At 54.5% G+C, this 12065-nt stretch overlaps 1 protein-coding gene across 2 annotated transcripts; it reads left to right on the top strand.

The window, feature by feature from the left end:
* The first annotated feature begins 3463 nt into the window (after window positions 1-3463).
* Window positions 3464-10077, top strand: ORMDL3 (ORMDL sphingolipid biosynthesis regulator 3). 2 transcript variants are annotated; one of them, XM_059998113.1, is made up of 4 exons: window positions 3464-3607; window positions 7812-8011; window positions 8726-8877; window positions 9303-10077. In XM_059998113.1, exons 2-4 carry the CDS (start codon window positions 7838-7840, stop codon window positions 9436-9438), a joined length of 462 nt encoding a protein of 153 aa, XP_059854096.1. In that variant the 5' UTR covers window positions 3464-3607; window positions 7812-7837; the 3' UTR covers window positions 9439-10077. The 2 variants fall into 2 exon arrangements, with proteins under 2 accessions (XP_059854096.1, XP_059854097.1); XM_059998114.1 differs by lacking the exon at window positions 3464-3607 and adding an exon at window positions 4388-4492.
* The last annotated feature ends 1988 nt before the right edge of the window (window positions 10078-12065 follow it).

Consider the following 12065-nt stretch of genomic DNA (forward strand, 5'->3'; position numbering starts at 1 on the left):
AGCATCACTGCCCCCTCCCTTCCGCTGCCACTGCACGCCCATGGTACCCCCACCCAAATAAAAACAACTGCCAATGAAATAAACAGCTCCTTGCTTCATCGCTCTTGCTCTGGGTGTGACTTCAAAACCTCCCCTTCGGGAAGGGGGGAGGTGAGGTGGGGGGAGCCGGAGGGTAGCAGGAGTGAATTGGAGCGGGGTAGGAGGTGGTAAGAATGGAGGGGTGCCATTCATTCCCCCAGGGGTCAGAAGAAGGGGCTCTGTTTATTGATGCCCCACCTCCTCACTTCCCACCGCTACCATCACCCCAGGAATGTACTCCCAGCTTATTACCCTGCCCGTGTTTGCTATCTTGGCCCACACAGTGTATCTATGGCAAGCAGAGGCCACACCACCCTGCCAGATGGAAATACCCCAAGGCTGGGAACACGTCTACTTGAGCAGACTAAGGAGCTCCCAGAGGGCTGGGAGAGCCTGCAAAGGTGACTCACTCTGTTTTAAAAACACAAACAGTTTTCATAAAAAATTTAAAACGAATAATCTCACATTACACAAAGTTTGAAACTAGAGAATGAAAAAGATCACCCCCAAACCCTCCATCCTAACACAAGATCTGTTTTTATTTTATTGAATTTCCACAGCCTAGTAAAGTAGATGCTCAAATATCACTCAAATGTGGAACGGATTAACAAAAGTTGATACATATATAGAGTACTCACTGTGTGCCAGGAATTGTTCTAAATGCTTCACACTTAATGACCCATTTAATCTTCACAACAACATGAGGTGGGTATCACCATGATCATCAACATCCTTCATTTTTAGGAACGGCAGCACAGAGAGGTTCGGTGACTTGCCTAAGGTCACACAGCTGGTAACTACAGGAGATGGGAGTTGAACCCTGGCAGTCTGGGGCCAGGATCTTACCAGTGTTACTCTATTTTGTCTCATCAGAATCGTTAATGCATATGCAGGTTTATAAAAACTTATTATGGACAATTTCAAACAGAATCTCATGTTCCCCTCCCCCAGTTTCAATAATTATCACCTCATGGCCCAACTTGTTTCTTTTAATCCCTTCCCCCATCCCCAGCCCCGATGATTTTGAAGCAAATCCAGTCATCATATCATTTCATCCACACATATTTTAGTATTTATCTCCAAAAGATAAGGAGGTTATTTATTTATTTTATTATTATTATTTTTTAATGTATTTATTTTATTTTTGACTGCATTGGGTCTTTGCTGCTGTGCGCAGGCTCTCTCCAGTTGTGGCGAGCGGGCGCCGCTCTTCGTTGTGGTGCGCAGGCTGCTCATCGTGGTGGCTTCCCTTGTTGCGGAGCACGGGCTCTAAGCACAGGGGCTTCAGTAGTGTGGCACGCGGGCTCAGTAGCTGTGGCTCGCGGACTCAGTAGTTGTGGCTCACGGGCTTAGTTGCTCCGCGGCATGTGGGATCTTCCCGGACCAGGGCTCAAACCCATGTCCCGTGCACTGGCAGGCGGACTCTTAACCACTACGCCACCAGGGAAGCCCGAGGTTTTTTATTGAAAAAATTACCACAGCACCATATCATGCCTTAAAATGTATATTTCATTAAGATCATCAATTTGAATAGTTAGTGTTCAAATTTCCTCAATAATTTAATAAAATATATATATTTTTAAAAGTTGGTTTGCTTGAATGAGGACCCAGATAAGGTTTTTGGTTGACAGATTGCTTAATTTCTTTTAAGTGTAAGTCTCTCCCTTTCCTTTTTTTCTTCCAATTTATTTGTTAATAAGGGAATTGTGTTTGTTTTGCTGACTGCACCCCTGGAGAATGCTCAGGCTATATACATATATATTTTTTTGGCCGTCCTGTGGGGCAGGGCTTGTGGGATCTTAGTTCCCTGACCAGGGATTGAACCCGGGCCCATGGCAGTGACAGCCCCAAGTCCTAAACACTGGGCTGCCAGGGAACTCCCAGCTCATGCTATTTTGTATCCTGATCTTTTCATCTAACTTAGCAAACATTTTCCTATACTGCTTATTATATGGCTTCCTACTATGTCACCCAATGGATATAGTACGATTATTTTTTTCTTGGGCATTTGGGTTGCTTTCAGTTTTCCATTGTTATAACTAACGTTGGAATAAAGATCTTCGCACATAGTGCATGGTACGTACTTCCTTAGAATATGCTACCAGAAATGGAATCATGGCTCTGAGGCCTGAACAATCGTTCAGCCTCTTGGCACAGATCACCAAGTGTCTGTCCAAGGGGTTATGCATGCCCAGCACCACACAAGAGTACTGTCACTCATTCTAAGTACTTAGGCCTATTCAAGGCTGAAGGATGTTTGGTGAAGACGTGATAATTATGAAGGCAGAGAGCTAGAGGAGAAAGATGATGACAGGGACTCAGGCTAAATTAAGCAGAAAGTGATCCACAATTTACCACAAACCTAGAGTGAGTCAGTACTCTGTTCATTCCTGTTGTGAAAGATAAAAAACAACAAACCCTTGATAACAGGAGCTATTAATAGGGCATGGCATGTCCAATAATCTTTCTGTTAAGACTATGCATTAGTCAGACCCTTATTTGAGACATGGATCCAGTCTGGGTCACTGAACTTCACAGAGATTGAGGAAACTGGCAAAGATCAGAGAGCTTGATCAACTTCGGGGAAGACGGAAGAATCCCAGAGAAAAGTCGAAGGAGACAAGTAGGCTCACTTTGGGAAAAATAAGAGACTTTTTTTTTTTTTTGCTGTACGTGGGCCTCACTATTGTGGCCTCTGCCGTTGCAGAGCACAGGCTCCAGACGCGCAGGCTCAGCGGCCATGGCTCACAGGCCCAGCCGCTCCATGGCATGTGGGATCTTCCCGGACCGGGGCACGAACCCGTGTCCCCTACATCGGCAGGCAAACTCTCAACCACTGCACCACCAGGGAAGCCCAAGAGATTTTTTTTTTTGCCTCAATACTGGGGAGGCTTCTAAGGAAAGGACAACACTCAGTTTTTGCTTATCTCTTCACAAGGCTGACTGTTAGGAAAGGGGCCTCTCCCTACCAGTAGGAACTTCTGTAAGACACAGCAAAAATTTTTCAGACTCTGGGGTGACCATTTAGGTCTTGGGCTGAGTGCTCTTGGGCTACTGGCCCTGGAAATATTCGAGAAGCTGCCTGTCCTGCTCTGAGTGTTTCAGATATCCACCTGCTTGGTGCCCACCAGGTGCCTCTGGGGGCCCCACTCCTGCTTTGTGACAGCTGTTCCCTGGAAGCCCCCTTGGGGAGGGGTGGGTGAGGTCACCAGAGGAGTGCTCCCCAGGTTCGCTGGGCCAGCATTCTCCTTTTTGTCCCCTCACCTTCAGTGTGTGTTTACAGCCAGTCAGATTGGCGTGTCATGACATCACCTGACCCTGCTATTCCAGCCCTGTTGTGCATAGAGTGGACTTAGAACCTGGGTCGGGGGATTGGAAACTCCTCAAACAAGGCACTCTTGGTGACATGGAGAGTGGGAGTGACCCAGGAGACCTCAAGAGTCGTTTAGTTCAACCTCCTAGAGCAACAGCTTCCTACCACGCAACAGCTGCTATACATACATTCTTCTGAATTCCCACAACCTCGGAGGTAGGTTTTCACAGGCATGGAATTGGAGATTAAGACAAGTTATTTGCCCAGGGTGACACTGCTGGTGAAGCAGTGCCTGCTAAGTCTACCTGACAGGAAAATCTGGGCCCTTGCCTTTAGAGCATGCAGAGGTGAAAAGTGCAGATCCGAGAGCCTCCCACCCAAAGCCAAACAGCTGACCAGGGGCTGGGACTCAGGGTCTTGGCTATTCATCAGGTCGTCTTCCCAAGTCCTCTTCCAACTTCTAATGTGGGGAGGCCGAGGATGGGACCTGGCCCAGGCCAGCCTGGGTCAGGTGTAACTGAGGAGCAGACAGGCTGTGGACTGCGTTCTCTGCCCAGCAGACTCTCATCCTAAGCAACGTTGTGAAAAGCCCGCTTCCAGGAGCGCCCAGCACCGGCTGAGCCAGTCGATTTCTGGAGGGCCAGGGCAGAGGCAGCGAGGTGTAGATGAAAAACTCTGACTTGAAGTCAGAATTTCTGGGGGGACCCAGCCAGGGGCTGTGCAAGCTACTTAAAACTCCAAGTTTCCTCGCCAGCAAAATCGGGCAAGAGTAAACCCCACAAGCAGCGCGCAGACGCCGAAACAGGCATTGCCATGCGCCAAAGCGATACCATCTGATCTTTGTTTCTCTTGCTATTGAAAGCTCCGTGCGGCCCCAGCGAGGCCTGGGCTGGAGCAGGGGTTAAAAAAAAAACTACAACTCCCAGGAGGCGGCGGGCGGGCCGGCGCTGGGCGGTGACGTAATGGGGGCCGGCGCGGGTCGTTGATTCGGCCGGAGCTGCCAGCGGGGTGGCTGCCGCCGCGGCTTATTACAGCTGCTGGAGCAGCAGCGGCCCTCGCCCCCGGGCACCCCTCCCGGGCCTCGAGCTCCGGCCGCGCACGGTGAGTTCGGACGGGCGGCTTCGGAGTGGCCAAACCGGGAGCCTCCTGGGGCTAGAGGCGGGACGGGAAAGGAGGTGGGGGCTGCTGGGGAGGCGCCCGTGGCTGGAGGGGACCGGGACAGGGTGAGCGGAGGTGGAGGGGGTGCGTCAGCCGAGCGGGGGGCGGGGGGGGCGTGCATCAGTCGAAGGGATGCCCAAAGGGGAAAGTGCGGGCGGAGGCCCGGGATGGGGCGTAGAAAAGGAGTGCTCGGTCTGGGGGTGGGGGGCGGGGAGAGGCTGGGCTTCGGGGATAAAGGTTTGTTCGCTTCCAGGGCTGGGTGAACGCGTGGGGGTGGGGGTGGGGCTCCGGACCGGGCCAGGCTCCGAGTGCGAGGTCCCAGGCTGGGGAACGGAGCGGAGGCTCCCCACTTCGGCTTGAAGTCCCACTCAGAAAACCCCAACAATAGTGAAAACTCCGCCTCCTCGCTTCACCCTCTCCCCGTGCTAGTGTGGGTTCCCTCCTGTACTCGCCGTTTTTCCATTCCCACCGCCACCCCGAGTCCGGGAGGCAGAGCCGGAGCTGCGAGGTGAACGACTGTGGCCCTGCGGTTTGTGGGGTGGGCGGAATGAAAATGGCACTGTGGCGTGCTGCCAGGGACTCCCCGTTGGAGTCCAGGTTGCAGGCTTTGTGCTCCTCACCCCAGAAGGCGAAAGATTTGCTGCCCTTACTTGGGGGAGAGATTAGGAAGCGCTCACCTGGCTGCTGGCACTGTGGCCTCGGCTTAGGTGTCTGACAGACTGGCTAGGCAGAGATATTTGTATACGGAGCCAGAGAGGAAGGGAGGGAATTAGTAGGAAAGAGTTACCAGCAAGAAAGTAGTTAACAGAACAAAGTTGCTGCAGGCTCTGGTTTGAGGCAGGTTGTGAAACCACATCAGGGACTGACACAGGCAGCCACCTGCCCGCTGCCAGCGGTGGCAGCAGAACTTTTCAGGCTCAGCTGCTGTGCGCCTACTCTCTCTCCAACAGCTTCTTCTCTCCATTTCTCCCCTTCTGGGCCAGGGGAGTTGGCTATTTCACTAGCAGTGGTGATATGTACCCTTAGTCACACAAAAGTCTCAAGAGTGCTTCTTGCTTCCAGTCTTTTTCTTAGTTTATTGACCTCTTCTGTTTTTTTCTTTTTTGGGGGGGGCCTCTTTTGGGGGAGTGGGCTCCTGAGATGTTTTGTTCTCAGGGCACTTAGTGTTCAGGTTTCAGGAAGAAGCTTCCCAGGGTGTCATTTAAGTCATAGGTCTGGGCCCCTCCTAGACTCATCAGGCTTCGTTGGATGCCCTGATACAGCCAGAAAGGAGTGTAGGATGATCTGGAACTCAGCAAGGCTCTTAGCACTCCTGGACAAAACACTAGGGAGGACTAGAGGTCTAGCTACTCCTACACCCTTGAGGGTCTAGGTTAGGGAGAAGTGGGGAGGGGCAGCAGTGTCTGGTCAACTTGGGGAATTCTTTCTCTCTCCTTCATCAGTAATGAAGTTCTTCAGAGCCCTCACTTCCTAGCCAAGTCTCCCCGACCACCCTGTCCACCAGGTGGAGGCTTTTGTGCAGTAGGTGTCCCAGGAGCTCTGGTAGGGTAACTGAAGCCCTAAGGCCCTGGGAAGGTAAACACCTGAGCCACTCCTGGTTTTCTGGTTCCTTGGGTTTCTCTTAGGCCCAGTGATCCAGCCTGATGGGTCGAGCTGGTGGGTCCCAGGAGCATCGCTACTTTTGGATGCACCCTGGACCATCTCATGTGTTTGTATGTTGGGAAAGTGTGTTGTGGGTCACATTTCCCCTGAGGTCTTTAAGCTTGGAGCCATCTGAAAGGAGGAAACTTGTTCCCATTATCCTGGAAGTAGGGAACTGATTCTTGAGAATCGGCTCCTTTGCAGACTCTGTGATCCTAGCCAGAGATAGAGGGCAACCGATTCTGAGGGGGTTTGTTGCAGCAGGGTGAGGGAGGTGACCTTCTGGGCACTTCCAGGATGCCCTCATCTGTATCCCCAGGAAAGATGGGGCTGTTATCATGGTGATGACCTTAGGGTCTTTATCAGGCAGGATCTTCCCTCAGCTAGGGAGGAGAGCCAGTACAAAGGTGCCATCTGTCCCCACCTCCTGCTGGTCACAGGGCCCTCAGGGCCCTCAGGGATCTGGGGACAGCTCAGCTCTGGACATGGGGCTGCTCGTTCCCCTCCTTACCTGCATCCAGGAATGCAGCTGGGCTGCGTTGTTTCATGGGCATCAAGGGCAGCCCTCCTGGTTCCTCCTGCTGCAGGGCTTCTGCCCTTAGAGCTGGGCAGGGGAAGGCATGGTGCTAACTTACACCTGGAAACAGGTGCTGGGAAAAGAGGCCCAGGTGACAATGGGTGGGCAGAGAGAAAAGGGGGGGGGTAGGAGACAGGCCACAGGTGTGGTTTTGTGTCCCTGGGAGAGGTATGTTGATGTGGGCTCCAGCCACCGGTGGGAGCGGTAGGTGTTGGCTGTGTTCTCTATCCTTGCCTCTCCTCTGGTGGGGAAAAGGGCCCTGGTAGTTTGGCAGCAAAATGGGTGGCATCACGAAGGGGTAGCCTGAGTGGCTGCCAAATGGATGAAACATCTGGACGGAAAAAAAAAAAACATCTGGACGGGTTGTTTTGTGTCACCAAGAAGGCAGCTTCCAGGTCTGGGCAAAGTTCGCCTCTAGTGTGTTTTCTCTTTTCTTCCCTTTCCCTCTCTTTCTACGCTGCCAGTCATACCCAGGATTGGAGAATTAGGGGAGATGGGTAGAAGCAATGACCCCCTAAATATTTTATCCACTACTGACTGTTCTCATCTCCTTTTATTCCTTGTAACGGGAGGGGGGGGGGGCTCAGGGGTGGAGGTGTCTTATATCAGACCCTCAGCAAGACGGAGTCCAGCAGGGGTTATGCCGAGTGATTCTAAGGGCACAGGCCTCTTCTCCCCTCCCCTGGGCTTCGTGGGAAGAGGACCCTCTGGAGGGTGAGATTGCGGGATGGGCAGTGGTTTCTTGACTCTGGGGCTCCATGCCTCTTGATGACCTATCCACCCAGGCAGTCCCAGTGCCTGGAAGGGCACTGTCCTGATCGGACTATGTGCGGAGCAGCCTGGTGTTCATCCCAACCCAGCAGTGAGAAATGAATAGAGTTAAGTCTACATGGACTTTCTCTGGCCTCCTCGCTTGAGAATCAAAATGGTAGACCAGCTTGGAGTTCTCGGGGAGAGCAGAGCCTCCTTCCCTGCAGGATTTGGAGGGTGTGAGAGGGCAGGGAAAGTGGTGTGACCTGTCTCACCTGTGCTGCTTGTTTGCAGAACGGTGGCAGGAGAGGGGCAGCAGGATGAATGTGGGAACAGCACACAGCGAGGTGAACCCCAACACGCGGGTGATGAACAGCCGTGGCATCTGGCTGTCCTACGTGCTGGCCATCGGGCTCCTCCACGTCGTGCTGCTCAGCATTCCCTTTGTGAGCGTCCCCGTCGTCTGGACCCTCACCAACCTCATCCACAACATGGTGAGGACCTGTTGCTGCCTGCCTTTGCTGGGGCTGGGGAGGATGGGAGCCCGCCAGACCTGGGCCAGACGTCAGGGTGACCTGCTGACGGCACGTGTCAGCAGAGCCCGGACCCCACCCTCTTCTTTCTGCCCCACTCCTCTTTATTGGAATAAAATCTGCAGATAGGTCCACACCTCTAGGATGGGGTGACTTGTGGACCTGGAAGATGGGCCACGGAGAGCTGAACTAAGGGCCCTAAAGAGTCCAGAGGACGCAGGTCCTAGCCTGGGGCAGAAATGCCTCTTTCCCGAGTTAGGATCTCAGAGCATCTTTTCCTCTTGCCCCTCTCTGCTCCCTCGCTGCCTGCTTGCTCCCTGGTATTCTTTTGGTGGGCAAGCAGGGGCCTCGTTCCTTCCCATCTGCTTGCCCCCTGCCAGCTGGCAGGCACAGGGAGCCTAGCCCTGGGCTGGAGGGGTGGCGTCTCCATGCTGGTTCTGTGGCTGACACCTCCCCCGGAGTTCTCCTCATGCCAGGCCTGCCCTCTCACGCGGTGGGTCCCCTTATTTTCTGGCCAGGCTCCCAGCTCCTCCCACCTGACCTCCAGCCCGCATCCCCCTGCCCAGCGGAGGGGGCTGCAGATCGCCAGGAGCCCACGTCTGTGGCTGGGGCGGAGGAGCTGAGCTGGAGGGCCTTCGGCCTTGTGCGTCCTCTAACAAAGGCCCCTCCCTCCAGGGCATGTACATCTTCCTGCACACGGTGAAGGGGACCCCCTTTGAGACCCCAGACCAGGGCAAGGCGAGGCTGCTAACCCACTGGGAGCAGATGGACTATGGAGTGCAGTTCACGGCATCTCGGAAATTCCTGACCATCACACCCATCGTGCTGTGAGTGCCTTAGGGAGAGGGGGACGCCAGCAGGAAGGCCGAGGCCTGGGGGACCCTGGGGCCCTGCAAGGCTTAAACCCCTCGCCAGCTGTGGCTCTTGGCATAGGAATGAGCAAGGAAAGGAAGGTTGGGGTGTGCCTGGGTCTTACACTGGGCTCAGGCTGTGCCTCCCTGGTTCTGTCTTTCCTCGGTTGGGGCTTCCTTCCTGCCAGTGAGTTTGGCCCATGGGCTTGGGGTAGAGCAAGGGGACTGGGTCAGCAGGGGCTTCTTTAGCTGCACAGATCTTGCCACCCTACTTCTGTTCTGGGGGGGTCTTTCCCATAACTCCTCGGCTGTCAGGAATCTGCCTCCCCCGACCAGGGAGTGAGGGAGAAAGGCGTCTTCCAAACAGCGTCTTATACCTGCCCCCAACCTTCCCCACCCAGGTACTTCCTCACCAGCTTCTACACCAAGTACGACCAGATCCATTTCATCCTCAACACTGTGTCCTTGATGAGCGTGCTCATCCCCAAGCTGCCGCAGCTCCATGGAGTCCGAATTTTTGGAATCAATAAGTACTGAGGGTGCAGCCCCTTCCCCTGCGTGGGATGGCAGGGGAGGGGTAGAAGCCTGTGCTGTGACGCTGAAGACAGAAGGAGCCGCCGGGTACCGCCGGAGCTGGGGGTTGAGCCTCTGGGCCCTAGTTTCCCCCTCACTTCCCACAGTAGCAGACTTGAAGTAGTTTGGGGTGGGCCCCCCCGGGCCCCCCCCCCGGGGCTCTGACCCCTCCTGATTCTTTTGATCTTTTCCTTTTGCCTCATGGGGGTGCTCCTGGAATGGGCTGGGCTCCTGGGCTTGAACACAGACCTATGAGGTTCGGACGAGAGGCCAGGGAAGCCCCCTGCTCGCTTGCGCCTCCTTGGCCTGCTAAAGCACTTTAACCCCCGTGAGCAGGGCAGAGGGAACGGTACAGCTTCTAGTTTGTTTCACTTTAATTCTTAAGTCTTTAGGATGACACTTAGTGTGTGCTTATCTATATGAAAGCAGTTGTGTGAGCGTGCCTCATCCCTCTGGGTAGAGAATTGTCTAATTCAAGTCAGACAGCTCCCGTACAGCACCCCCCGGGGTACTAGGTGCGGGTGGGGAGGGTAAGGAGATGTGGGGGGCTGGGGCTGAGTGTGCATGGCCTGGTCCCAGAGGTGGGGGGCCAGGGCTGCAGCCTTCTGGCCCTGGTGGAGGTGGGGAGGGGGCTGGGGGCAGGGGTGGGGAGGGTGAATTGAGACTGAAAACAACGGGGCCGCAGAGCAGCGGGGTTTCGTGTAAGATGCGGGGTGGTGGGGGGAACAGACCCAACCTCATTCTTTGGGAAGTGGTCAGGGAAGGGGGCAGTCTTGGAGGGTCACTTACCCACAGCATGGTGGGGGTAATGGGAAGGGAGGCGGCTATGGGTTTGAAGCTCCGGGGTTGGCATGAGGGGGTGGAGATGGGTGGAAGGGGCCTGTGCGTCATCGTAAGCACAGGTCCAGTTTGACGCCCGTCTCTGCAGTGGTGTGAGGGCCGCGGGGACATGGGACAGACATGATGAATGGTGGGGCCCTCCTGCAGCCCTTCACCCGGTAACCTCCTTGTGCAGACTGCGCTGGGGCAGGGCCTCTCGTGTGGCATGCACCTTTGGGGCCATCAGGCCACCTCCAAAGGGGTTTGGTGGGCTTCAGAGTCCCGCATGGTCCCTCTCAAGCGGGACAGTGGCAGGCGCAGGGAGTGACCTGCAGGGGCGGGAAGGAGCCGCCTTCTCCCCTCCCCAGCCTGACTGGGGTCCGTGTTACTTCTGAGAAGGTGTGGGTGCCAGGGCGCTGAGGGAGCGGTGGCAGCGGCGGTGGTGGCGTCACTGGCCCTGTTTTCTGCATCCTGGTCCCCCCAACCCCCGCCCCACGTATCATAAGGAACTTTGACCTCAAAATCTTTCTAAGCAAAGTGTGAATAGGATTTTTACTCCCTTTGTACAGTATTCTGAGAAACACAAATAAAGGACAGTGTGTTCCTATTTCCCCTGAGTTTGGCCTCTGCTTCCTGGAGGGGGCGGAGACGGGGCAGTGTGGAGCATCAGTCTGACCCTCTGCCTGGATGGTGGGAGGGCCCCTGGGACCTCTGCTTTTCCTGCTGCCTCCAGCAGAGCAAGCTGGAGGGGCTGGCGGGGAACTGGCAGAGGCAGTAAGCCGGCCAGAGAGCAGCATTTTGCTCTGGGACTTCGCCTGGCTGGTCCTCAGACAGAACTTACACCTCTGGGCTTCAGCCAGGCTGGGCTGGCAGAGGGAGAGCTTGTGACACGGCCAGGGAGGAGGTCAGTTCAGCAATGGCTTCATGTAGAAGGCAGAGCCCCAAGGGGTGCCCAGTCCTTTCCTCTGAATTCCTGCCCTGTTTCACTTCTCTTCCTTGCCTTGGAGGGCTGCATCTCCTCCTGGCCTTTGTGTCTTCAGAGGAATCTTCCTGCTTCCTTCTCCCCACCATAAGCGTGAGTGGGACGGAATAGGACTTACTGAGGCTCACATGGCCAGGAGAGGGAGGAGTCTTTACAGCGCGTTCAGTGCAGTGTCATCTGTGTATATCTATCATCTGTGTATATCTGTCATCTGTGTATATCTGTCATCTGTATATCTGTCATCTGTGTATATCTGTCACCTGTGTATATCTGTCATCTGTGTATATCATCTGTGTATGTCTATCATCTCTCTCCCACCTGCTCCCTGGGTCCAGGAGGAGGGAAGGGTTGGTTTCTTACCTTTGGCCTGTCTGCCTCCACCCCAGCTATAATGTGGCTTATCTAAAAGCCTGACAGGTGGGGCACTTAGCTTTCCAGTTTTTTTTGTTTTTTTTTTCAATTCCCGTATTATAATTTCCTGAGACACAGTGGCCAGGAACTGTGCAGAGATCTTACACAGAGGGGACTCTTTCAACCTCCATTTTTGGTGAGTAGCTGAGGACAAAAAAAGAGGGTGGCCCCTGAGATGGACTGTGGGCCCTGGGCACAGCCTTTCCATATACCCAGATGAATTCCTAGGTGGGGAATGAGTGGAGAGTTGGCCACCATGATGGGGGCAGGGGCAGAGAAGGGAGCATGGGTGAGTAGGTGCCTGGGCTAGCCAGAAGGGACTTAGGGGAAGGTGGCCAGGAAGACTGTGAGGGGTGATCTGGCCTCAGGAGGGTGACAG

The sequence above is a fragment of the Delphinus delphis genome, chromosome 19 (assembly GCF_949987515.2).
Source record: "Delphinus delphis chromosome 19, mDelDel1.2, whole genome shotgun sequence".
Classification (NCBI taxonomy): Eukaryota; Metazoa; Chordata; class Mammalia; order Artiodactyla; family Delphinidae; genus Delphinus; species Delphinus delphis.